This window comes from Macaca nemestrina, chromosome 17 (genome assembly GCF_043159975.1).
Source record: "Macaca nemestrina isolate mMacNem1 chromosome 17, mMacNem.hap1, whole genome shotgun sequence".
In the NCBI taxonomy this organism is placed as follows: Eukaryota; Metazoa; Chordata; class Mammalia; order Primates; family Cercopithecidae; genus Macaca; species Macaca nemestrina.
In genome coordinates, this window is record NC_092141.1 from 44,162,476 (window position 1) to 44,183,167 (window position 20,692).

The 20,692-nt window shown below is 39.3% G+C and overlaps 1 protein-coding gene across 5 annotated transcripts in view; it reads left to right on the forward strand.

Annotated features, from left to right (window-relative positions):
• Positions 1–20,692, forward strand: part of LOC105485130 (adaptor related protein complex 2 subunit beta 1) — a 136,878-nt gene that overhangs the window by 31,619 nt on the left and 84,567 nt on the right. For all 5 annotated transcript variants that reach the window (XM_011747329.3, XM_011747337.3, XM_011747331.3 and 2 more), the window contains exons 6-11: positions 5,675–5,865; positions 7,903–8,124; positions 8,661–8,781; positions 8,907–9,002; positions 15,756–15,871; positions 18,745–18,910. In XM_011747329.3, coding sequence (XP_011745631.1) covers positions 5,675–5,865; positions 7,903–8,124; positions 8,661–8,781; positions 8,907–9,002; positions 15,756–15,871; positions 18,745–18,910 — 912 coding nt within the window. The remainder of the gene's footprint in view (positions 1–5,674; positions 5,866–7,902; positions 8,125–8,660; positions 8,782–8,906; positions 9,003–15,755; positions 15,872–18,744; positions 18,911–20,692) is intronic.

Sequence of the window (20,692 nt, forward strand, 5' to 3'; positions counted from 1 at the left end):
GTTCAGATTCAAGCAGGAATCCCTTTCTGGCTGTGTTGACCCTAAGCAAGTCACTGAACTTCTCTAAGCCAGTTTTGTTATCTGTAATAGGTGGCTTTTAGTAGCAGCTACTTCAGAGTTGTTATGAGGATTAATAGCACAAAGTAAATGTTCAATACATTTTAGCTATTCCAGTTTTTTATCTCTGTAAAACTCATTCTGTTAGTGTAATGTAAGTAAAAATACAAATTGCTTATCTTTAAAAATTCAGGCTGAGTATGGTGGTTCACACCTGTAGTATTAGCACTTTGGGAGGCCAAAGTAGGAAGATTGCCTGAGGCCAGGGGTTTGAGAGCAGCCTGGGCAACGTAGCGAGACCCTGTTTCTATTAAAAAAAAAAAAAATCAGCAGACTCCACAGGTCCATAAGGAAATAATCATATTGAAGAGAGGTCTGTAATTAAGGCAGAGAAAGATTTGTCTAGGATTGAGTATGATTTTACACATCTACATATGTTGCTTTTATATATATGTTTGTGTTTAATATCTGTGTCTGTAAAGTATACATAATTGGGTTAGCTCTTTGAGGAGATATGAGGGGTGGGGAATGTTTAGTTGCAGTCTCTCCAAGAATAGAATTTACCATAATTGGGAGGCAAGATGAATAAAGGATTTTTTTTAGTTTTTTATTTTTATTGTTATTTTTATTTTTTTTGGAGACATAGTCTCATTCTGTCGTCCAGGCTGGAGTGCAATGGTGTGATCTTGGCTCACTGCATCCTCTGCCTCCCATGTTCAAGTGATTCTCGTGCCTCAGCCTCCCGAGTAGCTGGGATTACAGGTATGCACCGCCATGCCTGGCTAATTTTTGGTATTTTAATTAGAGACAGGGTTTCCCCATGTTGGCCAGGCTGATACCAGCTTCTGGCCTCAAGTGATCCACCTGTTTCAGCCTCCCAAAGTGCTGGGATTACAGGTGTGAACCACCATGCCTGGCCAAGGATTTATTTTTTTTAATGCTGCAGATGTGTCCCTTTGTAATCTAGATGCCAACTTTTTATAAATCAACTTGTGCTGAGGAACCTCTCTTAAGAAACCCTATTTGTAGGCCAGGTACCGTATGGTGGCTCACACCTGTAATCTCAGCACTTTGGGAGGCCAAGGTGGGAGGACTGCATGAGGCCAGGAATTTGAGACCAGCCTGGACAACATAGGGAGACCCCTGTCTCTACCAAAAAAAAAAAAAAAAAATTAGGCAGGCATTGTGGCATGCACTGTAGTCCCATCTGCTAGTTCAAGATTACAGTGAACTATATGATTATGCCACCACACTCTAGCCTGGGTGACAGGCAAGACCCTGTCTCTTAAAACCAACTAACCAAACAAACCCCAAGGAAATTCTATTTAAAAATTAATTTTTAAAGCAAAACTTTTTCTAGAAACTCCCTTTTTTGGCTGGGTATGGTGGCTCACATCTGTAATCCCAGCATTTTAGGAGGCCAAACTGGGAGGATTACTTGAGACCAGGAGTTCAAGACCAGCCTGGACAATATAGCCAGACCCCATCTCTAAAAAAGTAATTAAGAAACTTGACTGGGTGTGGTGGTGCAAGCCTGTAGTCCTAGCTACTCAGGAGTCTGAGGTGGAAGGATCACTTGAGTCCAGGAGTTTGAGATTACAGTGAGCTGTGATCAGTGCCACTGCATTCCAGCCTGGGCAACAGAGTGAGACCCTGTCTCTTTAAAAAAATACAATTCTTTTTCTTGGAAACTCTAATTTTTCTGAAATGGTAGTTAAAAGACCATCGTTCTCTTTGTGTCAGTATTTCCTAAGAGAAATGCCAATTTTCTGTCAGGAGAAGTGTTACCCATAGTTGTGTTAACAGTTCTAAATCAAAGTAATAGTTCAAATGAAAGAAGCACACCTGTATCTTAGTATACAGGCGAGTCAAGGCAGTTATTGTAAGGGTTACATTTGTACTTTGTGATATTATTGTCTAGAGAAGACTGGAGGAAGAGGAAGTAAATCTTAAGTTTCAGTCTATTATTTTTAAAGTTTATTTAAAAAACTAAACAATATAGTACAGAATTCCAAAGAAACAGTATAAACATTGACAAGTGAGTTGTCCTGTACACTCTAGCCACCCAGTTGCTGTCTCAAAGTCAGTCTTTTTCTTTAGCTACTTTAGATTCAGTGTGACTGGTTTATTTTAAGTTTTCATTGAAGAGTGAGAGAAACTTGGCTTACGGACCAGGAAAACTGAGAGCGCTGCCTGGTGAGTCTGCCTCAGTATGTTGCTGAAAATGTAGCAGTCTGACTGTGGAGATTAGGAAATGAAAGTGTAGAGATAGGATGGAAGGAACTTAAAGAAATTTTAGAGAAACATTAGAGTTTCAGTATAGAGGGATAGGATAGCATCTCCTCTGGACGGTCACTATTTGGCAGTGATCTCTTTTTCTTTACAGGCTTTGCTAAACAATCCTCTAATCTGATCTTTCTGGATCCTTAATTTAGACAGACTTTTCACCATTTCGTTTCTTGTTTTAATGTGATGATAAGTGGCAATTGCCTATTTAAACATCAGACCATACACTTCATTAGGTGCATTATGCACTTGGTTTAATTTCTAGTTGCCTATAATAACAGAGGATTTCCAATTGCTCATTCTGTTTAGTATCCTTCTGTTCTTTTTCTCCCCATTGCAGTTTTTAATTCTCCCCATTCTCTCGTTTTCTTTGTCTGTGTTTCCTATTACTAGACCTTATATTTAATCTTTTTGTTTTTTTTTTAAATGAGAAGAGTTTCACTGACATAAGTGGTCATTTATTTCAGACAACTGGTAACCAAGACTGGGCGTGTGTTGGCATCTATAGATCGAAACAGGCATCTGGCCTTCTGATATGATACTTTGATCCTTTAGACTATAATAAGGTCAACTAAGTACATTGTGCAAGGGAAATAAAATATCTTCCCTGCACGTGAAGCACATAGAAGGGATTATTATTTCTCTCTTTATGGCTTTTCTCATGCTTGATAATAGAGTTAGCAAACAAAAATTAAGTCAGGAAAGAGCCTCACACATGTTACCATCCAGTAGGCGGGCTAGATGAGTTTTCCTGATTTGTCTTAACAAGAATAAAATAGTGTATCTGTAACCATATTTACCAAGTGAGTCTTTGATTTTTCATCTTAGCATCTTTGTTCTGATCACCAAAGTATAGCTTGAGATGATTGCACTTGTGGCATCGTTATCCTTTACATAATAATGGATATTATTGTAAGTATATTTGTTAAATAAATCACATTCTCTAGACATTTATCTTCCAGATAAAATCATATGCTGGGATAATCTGAAGATTACACAGATAATGTGAATACTAAAATCAGTCGCTAGATTGTAGTCATTATGTTTCTTCCCTTGCTAACAAAATGATAATCATACAATTCTTCATTTCTCAAGGTTTTATTAAGGGACTTCAGGAAGAACTAACTGGTTTTACATTTTTGAGAATCTTTCCAATATATATAATTGCTGAAGCTGTCTCCTATCATGTCTCATTCATACTTGGAGAATATTTATTTATTTATTTTATTTTTGAGATGGAGTCTCGCTCTGTCGCCCTAGCTGGAGTGCAGTGGCATGATCTTCACTCACTGCAACCTTCACCTCCCAGGTTCAAACAATTCTCCTGCCTGAGCCTCCTGAGTAGCTGGAATTACAGGCACACACCACCATGCCCGGCTAATTTTTTGTATTTTTAGTAGAGACAAGGTTTCACCATGTTGGCCAGGCTGGTCTCGAACTCCTAACCTAAGTGATCCACCCACCTCAGCCTTCCAAAGTGTTGGGATTACAGGCGTGAGCCACCACGCCCAGCCAACTTATACTTGGAGAGTATTTATGTTCAGCCTCACTTTGCTAATCTTTAGTCAGCAACTGGGAGCCTCACTGCAAAACATGGTCTTAAGTTTACTTGTATAGGGCCACAATATATAGTATTTTGTATGTATGCATGGTTTTTTTTTTTTAGTATGTTTGCAACTTTTAAATGATTTTAGATGTTCTTCCGTTATAGATTTCTTAGAATTAATTTGTAATTTTGATAAAGTGTTGACTTTTCTTCCTGCAGCTAAATGGATTCCCAGATCTGTGAGTCAGGATACAAGTGTACTTTCTAGTATAAGATAGCAATTTTTCAGCCGGGCACGGTGGCTCACGCCTGTAATCCCATCACTTTGGGAGTCTGAGGCGGGCAGATCACCTAGGGTCAGGGGTTCAAGACCAGCCTGGCCAACATGGCAAAACCCCATTTCTACTAAAAATACAATAATTAGCTGGGCATGGTGGCGTGCACCTGTCATCCCAGCTACTTGGGAGGCTGAGGTGGGAAAATCCCTTAAACCCAGTAGACGGAGGTTACGGTGAGCCGAGATACACCATCACACTTCAACCTGAGCAACAGAGCAAGACTGTCTCCAAAAAAAAAAAAAAACAGGGTAGCAATTTTTCATTTACCCTACCCAGAAAGAAGGATACATTTGAAATACTGTATTTCATTGAATCTTTAATGCCACTGATTATAAGATGTATTATTATTTTCTGTATTACTAAGAAAGAAAAATGCTTCCTATTGAACTGACAGGCCATTGATTATAAAATGCAACCCAGTTTCAAAGATGTTAATGTGAAAAACTATAGCTTACACTTGATGAATTATGGTAATATAACCAACCACCTTAAATTTACATAAGACTTTGTAGAAAGCCCTTATACATATGTCATCTGGTTTTATCCTCAAACTGAAACTAATCTGTGAGGTGGACTAAATTATCTCATTTTCAGATGGAAAAACTGAGTTTCACAGAGATTACATATTCTCTCAGCATTGTATACTAGTGAACTAGGGTCTCAGGCCCACATATTCTTACTCTAAGACTTGTGGCATGATTGATGGTGTCACCTCCCCCAAACCCATACGGCTACACAACTATACAATTATTTGGCCTAAATTTTTCTCTCTGTTGCCTAATGTACGTATTTCATATTTAGACTTCGCCCTTTTTCTTTTTTTTTTTTTTTTTTTTTTTTTGAGACGGAGTCTCGCTCTGTCGCCCAGGCTGGAGTGCAGTGGCGCGATCTCGGCTCACTGCAAGCTCCGCCTCCCGGGTTTACGCCATTCTCCTGCCTCAGCCTCCTGAGTAGCTGGGACTACAGGCGCCCGCCACCGCGCCCGGCTAATTTTTTGTATTTTTAGTAGAGACGGGGTTTCACCGTGGTCTCGATCTCCTGACCTTGTGATCCGCCCGCCTCGGCCTCCCAAAGTGCTGGGATTACAGGCGTGAGCCACCACGCCCGGCCTACTTCGCCCTTTTTCATATGCTGTTCACATGTCTTGATTTTGAAAGTTTTGAGTGCCGTTAACATGGTTAATGTATGTTTTACTATTAAATAATGTGTGACTCTGCTAATATATGAATTGTTTTTAATTCAGGGTTGCCTTACCACTATATATAGTATCATTGGTGGTTTAATATATGTTTTGAAGTGGTTTATTTGTTTCTATCTGACTAGGTAAAATGTTCAGGAATGGTTATGAATTGAGATCCGTGAAGTGATCCAGAGAAGGCTGATTAAGTGTTTTGTCTGTAGCTGTACTGTTCTTGGTGAATCAAGGTCATATCCCCTTCTTTTCCAGGTGGTGGCTAATGCCGTAGCAGCATTATCTGAAATCAGTGAGTCTCACCCAAACAGCAACTTACTTGATCTGAACCCGCAGAACATTAATAAGCTGCTGACAGCCCTAAATGAGTGCACTGAATGGGGCCAGATTTTCATCCTGGACTGCCTGTCTAATTACAACCCTAAAGATGATCGGGAGGCTCAGAGGTCAGTCTGTTTTCCTGGCTACTTTCTGATGGTCTTGCCTGATTCTGTAAGTTCTAGAGTCTGGTATTAGAATAAATCAGTTGAGGAAGGTCAGTGGCTTCTAGGGTAGATGTTGCTATCTCCAAGGTATTTTCTCATTGGATTTAGGAATATTTTAGGTGGTGGAATAAACTATGCAAAACTGTTTCTAAGAAATGTATGTTTTTCATACAGTTACTTCTGCTAAAATCTTTCTTATTGTCTTACATCTCCCATGCAACAGTTCTTGGCCATTTGGCCAGCAAAGATTATTGAGTATCACTCTTTGGAGTGACAGATTTTTCATTCTATTAGATACATAGAAAGTAGCTTCATATTAGTTATCGAGCTGACCTGTATGTATAATTCAGTATGAGAGAGAGTATGTTAAAGTCAGCAAAATATATCCTGCTTTCCATTAGATATGGAAACCATGTCAGTCTGAATTTGAAGATTTTAGAAGGCACACCTAGATTGTTCTGCTCAGCCTGTTACCATGTAATGTTGCAAATTTTCTTTAGTTATTAGAAATTGACTACTAAATTTCATCTACACATACATACATTTTAGTTTACAAAGTTGGAATTATCTCTAATTTTTATTGAGCATTTTGTATATGCAGGCACTGTACTAGGCAAAGTACTTCTGAAGAAATGTTGACTCTTCATTAAAGTTGGTATATTTTAATTATGGTAGATAAGAACTGGTCTGGCTGAAGCTGATTTCCAAGCTACTAGAATGTAAGTGATCTTCACTTATCTGGGAAATAGTCCCTCTAGACTGAACTAAAGCTCACTCTGATAGTTTCTTTCCATCATTGAAAGTACAAATACAGTCTGGAAATTACTGAGAATTACTGTTTTCTTCTGTTGGCCATTGACATCACATTCATTCATTCACTCAGCAAATATTTATTAAGCGCATACTATGTGCTAGGCAGTGTTCCTAGGCCCTGAGGATACAACAGTGAACAAAGTCATGGCCCTCTGGGATCACTTATTTGAAGGTTGGGGGTAGGAATATATAACATGTATAGATAGTATAATATATCATATGTATAGATAGTTTAATATGTAATATGTGAGATGGTGATAAGTACTAACAAGAAAGTAAAGTAGAGAGTGCCGTTATCTAAGAAATCTAAGAAATGCTGGACATTTGGGGGTGGGGGGTTGTATTTTATTTTTAAAAGATGGCCAGGGAAGGCCTCACTGAGAAGGTGGCATTTGTATAAAGACCCAAAGGAAGTCAGGAATAGGAGGAAGAGAGAAACACCGCCTATTTATCTTGTTTCTTTAATACAGTAAGTTAGCTACTCGTGTTGCCCAAGCTATCAAAATTGGATTAATTTCTAAAGAACCCTCAACAGATAATTAAATATCTACCATTTTATGAGGCATGTAAGTGTAGGTGGCAGGGGCTGGGAGAGCAGGGAGATGGGAAAATGTAGTAGTGGTGTCCTGCTATTTAAAAAACAAACCCTTTTCAGAGAGTCCCTTATTCTCATTATCCTCAAGACAGGAGATTGGATTGTTTTCCCTACCAACCTGCCTCCTTCTGTATCTTACAATGAAATCTTCAGCCATAACTGGGTTGCTGGCACTTCCTATGAAATAACTCTCAGAATGCTTAATTTGACTTCCTATAGGTTGAGTAGAAATGGGCTGAGAGGCAGGGAGCCCTAACATAATATGGGGAGACAAAGAGGACTATAAAACAAGAAGGTAAATGGTGTGAGCTCAAGTGTCTTGGGTAATGCTAGTTTCTTTCCAGTTTGAACATCCCTTATTGCTGGTTTTCTGAAGTCTTCTGATGTCCCTGCTCTGCCTGTAGTTTGCTGAGAATGAGGCTTCTGCATTGTCGGATCCCAGTTTTACCTAAGCATAGAGCTTTGACTTTTCTAACTAATTCTTGAATTTTTTGATACTTGGGCCATTAGACTCTGACATATTACCTTATAGAATGAATTCAGCAAAGAAATTATAATTCATGATATTAATTTTCATTCTTTGCCCTCAGCATATGTGAGCGGGTAACTCCCCGGCTATCCCATGCCAACTCAGCAGTGGTGCTTTCAGCAGTAAAAGTCCTAATGAAGTTTCTAGAATTGTTACCTAAGGATTCTGACTACTACAATATGCTGCTGAAGAAATTAGCCCCTCCACTTGTCACTTTGCTGTCTGGGGAGCCAGAAGTGCAGTATGTCGCCCTGAGGAACATCAACTTAATTGTCCAGAAAAGGTTGGAAAATAGTGAAGTGTTGATTAAAGTCTTTGTGATTTTGCATTAAGCTTAATAATGTTAATGTTAATTAGGCTAGTGTTAATCTCTTTTTAATATACGGAAATGAAAATGTTATATGGCAGAACAACTTGCTTGCCTAGCACCAGGAGGCTAACAGTTGATATCACAGTATTTCTATAATAAATGCCATGTGTTGCTGCACAGTCCAGTTTGTTTTCTGAAGGGTCTCTTTCTGATACACTGTCTAGTGCCTGGTTGATATGGTTCACGTTGTAGTTTAGAGCCAGATTGTTGTTCTTTTAGCAGTACTTCATGGCAACGTGTGCCCTGATGCTTAAAAAGGATAAAAATAATCTGCCAAGTGGAACTGATAAGAATAGAGGCATATAGAGGAAGTTTATGCATTTTTTTTTTTTTTTCCTGAGTGGAGCGAGAGGAGAGCAGAGAGGCACAGATTAGGTATTAATACAGTCTCAGAAGGGTGTATCAGTATATGCCTTCACCTTCCTTTCTTCTGTTTCTGTGTACCCTAGGCCTGAAATCTTGAAGCAGGAAATCAAAGTCTTCTTTGTGAAGTACAATGATCCCATCTATGTTAAACTAGAGAAGTTGGACATCATGATTCGTTTGGCATCTCAAGCCAACATTGCTCAGGTCAGACTTTATGCAGACTCAAGTTGATAATGATTTAGCTCTTAAGGTCTGGCCTTTAAAGAAGCTAGGCTGTGAGATTGCTATTTGAGAATCCTTAATGATTAACCACTTCCTCCATTTAACAGGTTCTGGCAGAACTGAAGGAATATGCCACAGAGGTAGATGTTGACTTTGTTCGAAAAGCTGTGCGGGCCATTGGACGGTGTGCCATCAAGGTGGAGGCAAGTGTCTGATGGTAGTTAGGATCATGTATTGGGGATTCTGAGAGTTCTCTTCACTTTTTTCTTTAAAATAATTTTTAAATTTATCAAACTAATAAAGCACACCATTTAAATGTTAAATAATTTTTGATGGAAAGCAGCTGTCTCTGGTCCCTCCCTTCCCTACCTAGACTCTCTTCTCAGAGGGAATAATTTTTTTTTTTTTTTTTTTTGAGACGGAGTCTCGCTGTGTCGCCCAGGCTGGAGTGCAGTGGTGCGATCTCAGCTCACTGCAAGCTCCGCCTCCCGGGTTCACGCCATTCTCCTGCCTCAGCCTCCCAAGTAGCTGGAACTACAGGCGCCCACCACTACGCCTGGCTAATTTTTTGTATTTTTAGTAGAGACAGGGTTTCACTATATTAGCCAGGATGGTCTTGATCTCCTGACCTCGTGATCCGCCCGTCTCGGCCTCCCAAAGTGCTGGGATTACAGGCCTGAGCCACCATGCCCAGCCTAACCAGTACTTTATAGCAACAAAAGGAGGCAGATGTGTGTCAGAGGATCTTCTATGAAATACCTGCTACTAATTGGCCTTCTTTGTTTTTTTCAATTTAGTGCTGCTTTATGTAGTTTCTGTTGATAAATCATTTAGTAGACTGGCTGTTACAGCAAGAAGTTAGCTGATCCTGGGTTCTATTCCTGGTTCTGCTAGCTCACTTGATTCAGATGTTTAATATGTTTGTTTCTCTTCATTGGAGAAATGGGAAGGTCTTTTTATTGGATCTTGATACGTTACATCTTTTTTATTACCACTATCACCACACATCACAACTTGTTTTTCTTTTCTTTTTACATTAACATATCTTACTAGCCGTGTACTTAGTATTAATATAGATAATTTTCAGAGAGATTTTGGTAGCCTAAGAGTAAGGTGGTTTTGTTCTCTTCACTAGTGTACATAGCCATCTCTTCTGTGAGACTGCCATTGTCTTATGACCTCTCTGACAAAGCTATAAACAGTAATACAAAAATTATATCTTATTCTGAAGTTAAGAGACTTTCTAGCCCTGGAATTACTAGAAAGTGTTCTCAAAGCATCTAGATTCCTCAAGACTGTTAGTCATGTATTGTGACTAATGGAAAGGTTCTCCATAGTCTTCTGGAAAAGACTTCTGATGACTTTCACTTCTTCCTTTGACTAAGCGTGCTTTGGTGGGAGTATGACAGGATGTGAGGAATGAGCTTTCTCAGGACACTTAAGGTCACCCTTCAGGAATCCTGTCTTATCTAGTGCTCTCATCTCAGATTACCCGGATTTACCTTAGAACTTTTCCTATAACTGTTTCAGCCATGAAGATTTTCAGTTTGGTTTCAGTTTGACAGAGTTGCCAAGCCAAACAGTTAATTGGGCCAGGAGAGGCCATGATTGCCTGTTTGCACTGACTCATCCATGGGACAAGAATCAGCAGCATAAGAATTGTAATGAACTTTCTGTATAGCTTTGGGAAGCAACAAGCTGTTGAGCAAATAAATAGCACTGAAAAAGCAATCCTATAGTACTATTTTTTGTTCAGTAACTTTTGCCTATTTCTTTCAGGGGTAAACATACTCCTGGTCCTTTTCAGTTTTAAAAAGGGTAGAGGTAAAGGCATTAGGTTAAGAGCAGGAGTTCTTCACTTCCTAGTCTTCTGTTTTTTTTGTGTTTACTATTTCTAATTTTTATATATTAGAATAAAATACTGGTTTGTGTGTCATTCTTAAAGACAAAAAATATATTTTTCCTATTAGGAAAACCATATTTGTTTACTATATAAAATTATAGAACAAGTTAAACAAAAAATAGAGTACCCCACCTCCCACGTCTTCTGTTTCACCTTCTCAGATATGCAGTGGACGTGATCTGGTAGACGTCATTTTATATCCTTGTTTATATACTGTTCTATACAAAGATGTATTTCTTTAATAAAAATGAAATCATTCCACAAATGCTATTTATTTACTTTGTTTTATACTCTACTTTTTTTTTTTTTTTTTTTGGCATGCTCTATCATGGACATTGATCCAAGTTATAAAGAAAAATTTATGTCATCTTTAGTTTCTGTAGACATAATGTGTGATTACTTGATAACTTACTGAATTTGTAACTTTATCCGTTATTATAGGACCTTAAAGTTGTTTCTACTCTTTTTCCAAATGTTGGTATAAGGAGTATCCTTGCAGCTAAATCTTTGAACTCTAGTTGAAGTGAACGTTTTTTCATAACAGTTATGCTTATTAGCCATTTGGGACTTGCTCACTCATGTCCTGTGCACCTTTTTCCGATATGTTATCTTTTCCACATTGTTGTTTTAAAGTCTTTTGTAATTGGGATGTTAACCCTTCTTTTAGTTAGCATTTGTTTTCTCAGTTTGTTGTCCTTTAGATTTCTTTTGCTCTCTTGATTCACAGAAGTTTAGATTTTTGTATCAACTTTTCTCAGTCAGTTTTTTTCCTCAGTGGCACACTTAGAAAATTGTGCTTCACCTAAAGTTATATAAAATTCACCTTTTTTTTTTTTTTTTATTTTTTTTTTTTTTACTTCTATGGCAGTGATTTTGTCTTATATGTTTTTTGGGGGGTGGATGGGGAAATGGAGTCTTGACTTGTCACCCAAGCTGGAGTGCAGTGGCGCAATCTGAGCTCACTACAACCTCCGCCTCCCGGATTCAAACGATTCTCCTGCCTCAGCCTCCCAAGTAGCTGGGATTACAGGCATGCGCCACCATGCCTGGCTAATTTTTGTATTTTTAGTAGAAACAGGGTTTCACCATGTTGGCTATGCTGGTCTCGAACTCCTGACCTCACATGATCCACCCGCCTTGGCCTTCCAAAATGCTAGGATTATAGGTGTGAGCCACTGGGCCCAGCCCTTGTTTTATATGTTTAAGGGTAATTTTAATCAACCGGGAAATAATTTTAGTGAAAGATATGAGTAGAGTGGATCAAACACCAGAACACATTGTTCTTTCCTTACTGTTACGAAATGTTGTCTTTATCATATATTGAATTTTGGATGTGTATTTCTGTTTCTGGACTTTTTGTATATACAATGATTGGATGTTTACTTGTGTTCCTCTGCCATACTGCTTTAACGGTAGTTTTTTTTTTTTTAATCAAAAGCAGTATGATTGAGATGATAATTTTCTTTGAAAATTAATATCCCTGACATAAATGTTTTTCAAATGTTATACATCATGAAGAACATCCTTTTATTTGTATTCATTTTAATGATAATACTAAGGATTTACTAAATATAAACTTTATATCAAACACTGTGCTAAGCACTTACTTGTATTACTAATTTATGGTAATTCAATGCTTACAGTGGCCCATATTCTACATACTACATAATTTATTAATATAACAATTATAATATTAATAAATATAGCATATTTAAATTTTTCCAACTGTTTTGCTGTTGCAATAACAGCAAAGGAGTTAGTAGCTGAAAATGAATAAAATAGAAAACATAAATCGAATCAGAAGAAGGACGAAACTACATAAAAGACTGCAGAATCGGCCGGACGCGGTGGCTAACACCTGTAATCCCAACACTTTGGGAGGCCGAGGTGGGCGGATCACGAGGTCAGGAGATTGAGACTATCTGGTCAATGTGATGAAACCCTGTCTGTACTAAAAATACAAAAATTAGCTGGGCTTGGTGGCCCATACTTGTAATCCCAGCTACTCAGGAGGCTGAGACAGAATCGCTTGAACCAGGAAGTCGGAGGTTGCAGTGAGCTGAGATTGCGCCACTGCACTCAGCCTGGTGACAGAGCGAGACTGTCTCAAAAAAAAAAAAAAAAAAAAGGCTGCAGAATCATTTCATGGTACAACAGAACCATCCTATATATAACTTCATATAAATGATCTCAAGGTGTAATTTTATTTTTTTTAAATTGCTTGTAGTGGTTTATATTGTTATAGTACTTCTAAAGATTTTATTACAGAAATTTTCAGGTATACAATAAAGTAAAACTGAATAATGAGATCTTGCGTAGTCATCACCCATCTTGAACAAATACTGATGTTACTGTTTCTGTTTTATCTTCTCCCTCTTCCTCTTCCTTCAGGTGGGTGGGATGCTAATACAAGTCCCATATATCATCTTACTCAAGTAGTCCAGTGTGTATAAGAGACAAGATACTTTAAAAAATATATTATCACATTACCATGCCCAGCAACTAACAATAATTATTAATTTTATTGAATACTCAGTCCGTGTTCAATTGTCCCTAATTATGTAAAAACGTCTTTTTTACAATTTGTTTGTGCAAATGAAAATCTAAATACGGTCTAGGCTAGGCACAGTGGCTCACACCTGTAACGCTAGCACTTTGGGAGGCCTAGGTGGGCGGATGGATCACTTGAGGCCAGGAGTTCGAGACCAGCCTGGCCAACACGGTGAAACCCTGTCTCTACTAAAAATACAAAAATTAGCCGGGCGTGGTGGTGCACGCCTGTAATCCCAGCTACTCGGGAGGCTGAGGCAGGAGAAACACTTGAACCTGGGAGACAGAGGTTGCAGTGAGCCAAGATCATGCCACTGCATTCCAGCCTGGGCAACAGAGTGAGACCGTATCTCAGGTCTGCACATTGCATTTGAATAATATGTCTCTTAAGCCTTTTAACTTACTTATTTTGGTGCCAGATATTGAAGGAACTGGGTCATTAGGCTTATAGAATTTCCCAGAGTCTGGATTTGGCTGGTTGTATCTTAGTGATGCTATTCTATCTATTCCTCCATCCTCTTTAGATAATTAAATCTGGAGGCTTGGTAATTTTCTTGTTCAGAATTTTTAGCAAGAATACCTATTAGGTGATTCGCTGTACTTCCTGTTATATCTTATCAGGAGGCATATAATGGGGTGACCCATTATAGTACATTGTAATATATGACAGGCTGGTCCTTGACTTTTAGGATCTCTGTTCTGGTATCTCTCTCTTTAAAAAATGATCACTTATAGTTTCTGTACTTTTGTTTTTTCACTTGTGTTCTCTCATATTATCTTCATTAATAAAAGATTAACAGATAAAACTCCATTTTATAGATTAATTGTAGGCTATGGAAAATTGTTGTTTATCTAATGCCATAGACTTTTAAGTTTCATAGCCCCAAAATTGGTAAATTGTCGAGTACTACAGTACTTTGGAGTTTTTTGGATCACGTGTAACTTTGAAAATGTAGTGGAAGTTGTAGACCCACTCACTGGAAAATATGCCTGACAGCTCCTACAAAATTGGGCGATTTCATTTCAATAGGTTTAAAGACACCCTCTACTATCTCCACTCATCCATGAACTTCAGTTAAAGACCTCCTACTTTGGCTTATTCTTTAATTCTTATTCTTTCCTCCTATGATGGCTTATTCTTCTTATTTCTATCTCCTGGCTGTCCAAGATGGGTGTGTGTGTTTCTCTGTTTCTGGACTTTTTGTATATACAGTGATTGGATGTCACTCCTACTCCTCTGCCATACTGCTGTCATGGTAGTTTTTTTTGGTGGGGTTGGGGGCGTAGTCTCGCTCTGTCAGCCAGGCTGTAGTGCAGTGGCACGATCTCAGCTCACTGCAACCTCTGTCTCCCGGGCTCGAGCAGTTCTTCTGCCTCAGCATCCCAGGTAGCTGGGATTACAGGAATGTGTGACCACGCCTGGCTAATTTTTGTAATTTTAGTAGAGATGGGGTTTCACCATGTTGGCCAAGCTGGTCTGGAACTCCTGACTTCAGGTAATGCACCCACCTCTCGCCCTGCAAAGTGCTGGGATTACAGGCATGAGCCACTGCACCTGGCTATAATGGTAGTTTTTTTTTGTTGTTGTTATTGTTTTTGAGACAGAGTCTCGCTCTGTCAACCAGGCGGGAGTGCAGTGGTGCGATCTCGGCTGACTGCAACCCCTGCCTCCTGGATTCAAGCAGTTTTCTACTTCAGCCTCCCAAGTAGCTGGGATTACAAGCGCCTGCCACCACACCTGGCTAATTTGTGTATTTTTAGTAGAGACAGGGTTTCACCATCTTGGCCAGGCTGGTCTTGAACTCCTGACCTCGTGATCCAGCTACCTGAGCCTCCCAAAGTGCTAGTGATGGGATTACAGGCATGAGCCACAGCACCTGGCCTTTGTTTGTTTGTTTTGAGACGGAATTTCGCTCTTGTTGCCAGGCTGGAGTATAATGGCTCGATCTTGGCTCACTGCAACCTCCGCCTCCCAGGTGCAAGCAATTCTCCTGTCTCAGCCTCCCAAGTAGCTTGGACTACAGGCATGCGCCATCATGCCTGGCTAATTTTTTTGTATTTAGTAGAGACAGGGTTTCACCATGTTAGTCAGGCTGGTCGCAAACTCCTGACCGCAGGTGATCCACCCGCCTCGACCTTCCAAAATGCTGGGATTACAGGCATGCGCCATGCCACCAGGCCTTGGCAGTATGGTTGAGATGATAATTTCCTTTGAAAATTAATATCCCTGACATAAATGTTTTTCAAATGTTTATACATCATGAGGAACATCCTTTTGTTTGTATTCAAAGGATTCATTTGAACTGATTCATCTATCCGTTCAAATAATGAATGAAACTGCATCATATAGCTTGGTATCTAGCCTCTAGTGTAGCTTGGTCCAATTAAGTGCCTGATCTTTTAGTTTAGTTTAGTTGATGCACCTGCATGTTTCAAAATTTTTATGTTGAGGTGGTGTTATCGCATAGATCATCTGACTTCTCATTTTTTGTATTCTTCCCAGCAATCTGCAGAGCGCTGTGTAAGCACATTGCTTGATCTAATCCAGACCAAAGTGAATTATGTGGTCCAAGAAGCAATCGTTGTCATCAGGGACATCTTCCGCAAATACCCCAACAAGTATGTCCAAATACTTTTAGCCCTGTTTCTCAAATTACTTAGAAAATGTTTAAGTAAGGCACTTTGAAATTGCCTAGGTAAGAATTACTCTTTTGAATGTTCCTGGTTATAATAGGATACTTTATTAAAAATTGGAAACATGAAATGGTTAGCACGGGGATTAAAACCTGAGTTTTCACTTTGCTTGCTTGCTTTAGGAAGAATTGAAACTCTGTCTGAGTATGCATTGTCTATTGACATATTTTAAAGTTAACCAGATTCTTTGATGGCAAAGTTACTGTTAAATAGGATATCTATATTCTAGGTTGTTTAGGCATACTCTCAGTTTATACATGTTATCCAGACATAATTAATGATTGTGTACCTTTTCTTCTCAGAAATGTATAAGTTTGGATGATATATAGCACCCTACCATAAAAGCCAGGAAGGTAACAGCTCTGCTATTCACTTTGCATGTTACCTACTACATTGTAGAGAATTACAGAACATATAACAGATTATCAGTCTCATGCCTTTTCTGAAGTATTTTAGTTACTGTCATACAGATATTTTAAAAAATCTACATTTTCACTTCACAAGTTTTTCAGATTGAGGCCTCTTAGTATATGCAGCAAAAAATACTTTTTTAGATTTGATTTTTGAAAACAGGTAATTAAGGAACCTGAAAATGAAATAAGAGCAGGTTTTGTAAGCATCTTAAATCTCATTTTGCCTTATACTCATAGAGATACCTTGTGCTAAAGTTTCTGATTGTCTTTTTTTTTTGAGACAAGAGTCTCACTCTATTGCCCAGGTGAGTGCAGTGGTGTGATCTAGACTCACTGCAACTTCCACCTCCTAGGTTCAAGTGATTCTTCTGCCTCAGCCTCCCAAGTAGCTGTGATTACAGGTGCATGCCACCATGTCCGGCTCATTTTTGTATTTTTAGTAGATACAGGGTTTCACTGGCCAGGCTAGTCTCGAACTCCTGAGCTCAGGTGATCCATCCACCTCGGCCTCCCAAAGTGCTGGGATTACAGGTGTGAGCCACCATGCCCGGCCCGCTTCTGATTGTCTTTAAAGATAATGTTAAATGAAGCAGCTTGTAGTAATTTAGCTTAGTGGTGGGCTCAAGAATTAGTAGATATATTTTGGCAAGGTAGTGGTTTATTAAGCATTGTGTATATTTTTAAAAATTTTAGAAATAGTTCTTTTGGAAAGAGAACCACGTACTTTTTGACTCCCAATAAAGAAGAGGGTCAGTCTCTAAACTTTCTTTTTTTTTTTTTTTTTTTTTTTTTTTTTTTTTTTTTTGAGACAGAGTCTTACTCTGTCGCTCAGGGTGGAGTGCAGTAGCGTGCTCTCAGCTCACTGCAACCTCTGCCTCCCGAGTTCAAAGATTCTCCTGCCTCAGTCTCCCGAGTAGCTGGATTTACAGGTGCCTGCCACCACACCCGGCTAATTTTTGTATTTCTAGTAGAGACAGGGTTTCACCATATTGGCCAGGCTGGTCTCCAACTCCTGACCTCAAGTGATCCACCCACCTCGGCCTCCCAAAGTGCTAGGATTATGGACGTGAGCCACCATGCCCTGCCTAAACTTTTTTTAATTAACTTTTGTTTGTTTGTTTTCAAACAGGATCTCACTGTGTTGCCCAGGCTGGACACAGACTCCTGAGCTTAAGTGATCCTGTTGCCTCAGCCTCTCTAGTAGCTAGGATTACAGGCCTGTGCCACTGTGCCTGACATTTAAACTTATTGATTGAGGGTGAAGATGTGTATCTGAATGTGATTGGTGGGGAAATGTGTCCATTTCTGGTTTATGGTTAATAAGGAGTTAGGATGGTTTACTTTTAAGAAAGCAATCAAGAGCCTGGTTTAATCAGTAGAAGTAGGCAGATACTTAGTTAAGTGTACTATTTAGTTGTCCACATCTAATTTATTATACAGAGTCATTCTAATGGTTAAAACTACATATAGCCAAGGAGATGGATTCAACATGGTAAGCCTGAGAGAGCAATAGATACGTAAAAATAAGTATTTGAATTACTTCTTTCTTTGGAGAAATAAGTCATTAGTACAGGTACCTTTAGAAGAACTAACATAAAGAAAGATCTCTTTTATAAAAAGGAGAGATAAGTGGATTAAGGGACAGATTTACCATTTCTCGTCTGGATACCGTTGTTGTCTAACTTCATTTTGCCTAAAAATAAAGTGGAATTTCTATTCCTCTCTACCGTGAAGGCAAAATGTAACAATAGGAAAATTTTCTAATCTACATATATGAAAGATTGTTACAAATACAAGGTAGTGGTATTATCTTACACCACGGGTTAATTTTTCCTTGTAAAAAGAACAGATGGCAGTGTGGCTCACACCTGTAATTTCATCACTTTGGGAGACCAAGGCAAGAGGATCACTTGAGGCCACAAGTTTGAGACCAGCTTGTCAACATAGCAAGACCCCCACCTCTACCAAAAAAATTTTAAAGTTAGCTGAGTGTGGTGGCACTCAATTGTAGTCCTGGCTACTCAGAAGACTCAGGAGGGAGGATCGCTTGAGCCCAGGAGTTTGAGGTTACAGTGAGCTGTGATTATGCCACTGCACTCTAGCCTGGGTGACAGAGTGAGACCCTGTCTCAAAAAACAAAACAAAAGAACATCTGATGAATTTTTATAAAGGTTTTAAGGTCTAGATCTTAAAAAATAATTGAAGGGAAATTTAAGGCATTAACATTTTCTGACTTAAAACCTGTACGTTCTCTTGACTAAAAGCTTTTATAGTTTGGTGGTTTGGTTTAGGGTTCCTTGTTTGTGGTTTTGCCTTTAGCCTTCACTTTTAAATATAGTTCTTAGTTTTGCTCTCAATAACCATAGTTCATTTTTTTCACATCAGGTATGAAAGTATCATTGCCACTCTATGTGAGAACTTAGACTCGCTGGATGAGCCAGATGCTCGAGCAGCTATGATTTGGATTGTGGGAGAATATGCTGAAAGAATTGACAATGCAGATGAGTTACTAGAAAGCTTCCTGGAGGGTTTTCACGATGAAAGCACCCAGGTAAGTTCTTGTCTCTTGTCTTTCCTAGTGGTTTTAGATGTCTTTGGGGAGATTTCAGAGAAAGCAAAGGTTATAGGCAGTTTCTTCTATGTCTATATTTATGTATAGTATGTTCATTTTTCTGCCAAAAGGGATGTCCCTTTTCAGTTTTACTGATTTTTTGTTTTTGTTTTTGAGACAGAGTCTCGCTCTGTTGTCCAGGCTGGAATGCAGTGGCAGAATCTTGGCTCACTGCAATCTCTGCCTCCTAGGTTCAAGCAATTCTCCTGCTTCAGCCTCCCCAGTAGCTGAGATTACAGGTGTGCACCACCACACCCGGCTAATTTTTATATTTTTAGTGGAGACAGGGTTTCGCCATGTTGGTCAGGCTGGTCTTGAACTCCTGACCTTAGGTGATCCACCCATCTCGGCCTCCCAAAGTGCTGGGATTATGGGCATAAGCCACTGCGCCTGGTCAGTTTTACTGAATTTTTTTTTTTTTTTTTTTTTTTTTTGAGACAATTTCACTCTGTTGCCAAGGCTGTAGTGCAGTGGCAGGATCTTGGCTCACTGCAACCTCTGCCCCCTAGGTTCAAACGATCCTCCTGCCTCAGCCTCCTGAATAGCTGGGATTACAGGCATCCACCATCACTCCCGGCTAATTTTTTGTATTTTTAGTAGAGACAAGGTTTCACCATGTTGGCCAGGCTGGTCTTGAACTCCTGACTTTAGGTGATCCACCCACCTCGGCCTCCCAAAGTGCTGGGATCACAGGTGTGAGCCACCGTGCCAGTTTTACTGATTTCTAATGTCAAAAACCTACATAACTCAGACCAGTAGTTCTCAAACTTCAGTAAGCATTATTAACACCTGGAGGGCTTTTTAAAGCACATGTTGCTGAGCTTCACCCTGACAGTATCTGACTCAGTAAGTCTGAGATGTGCCTAAGTATTTGTACGTTTTACAAGGTTCAGGGTGATGCTGATGCTGCTGTTAATCCAGAACCGCACTTTGACAACCACTGGCTTAGAGCAGTAGTTACCACTACTTTTTTATTTTCTGTCACCTAAAAATGACTACACTTTTCTGTTAGTAATGGCTGTGGCTCATTACAGCAGGGATTTTTCATTTGAGGCTGTGGTGAGGTTTGAAAAGATTATCTTTGAATGAAAATTCTGAGACTGCTTCTCACTTTCCCCTACCAAAATTAGAGCCACGGGACCAGGAAGCCGATAAATTATTAAGCCCTTTTTTCTTGGCATTTGTACTCAAAGCAAATAGAAAATTATACATGTAATCTACCATAGCAATTTTAATAGACCTAATTCAAGGAGTATGTACAAGTCAATAGCTTTGTGGTTTAGCAGCCAACTCTTAATAGGCTATAACCTGACATAATTCTACTGTCCTGGCTGTTGCCCCAGTATGACAGATGATTCCATAATTCCCCCCAAATTGTAGCTTTTGGTAGAAGTAAATAATGAAGGACTTGCTCAAGAGCCAATATTATCACCATCAGTATGTTAACATATACTTTAAGAAATGTAAGCCAGGCTCAGTTACTCACGCCTGTAATCCCAGCGCTTTGGAAGACTGATGCAGGAGAATTGCTTCCAGCCAGGAGTATGAGACCAGCCCTGGCAACATGGCAAGACTACCTCTCTACAAACAATACAAAAACAAAAACAAAATTAGATGTAGTGACTTGCACCTGTAGTCCTAGCTACTTGGGAAGCTGAGGCAGGAGGATTGCTTGAGTCCAAGAGTTTGAGGCTACAATGAGCTATGAATGTGCAGCCTGGG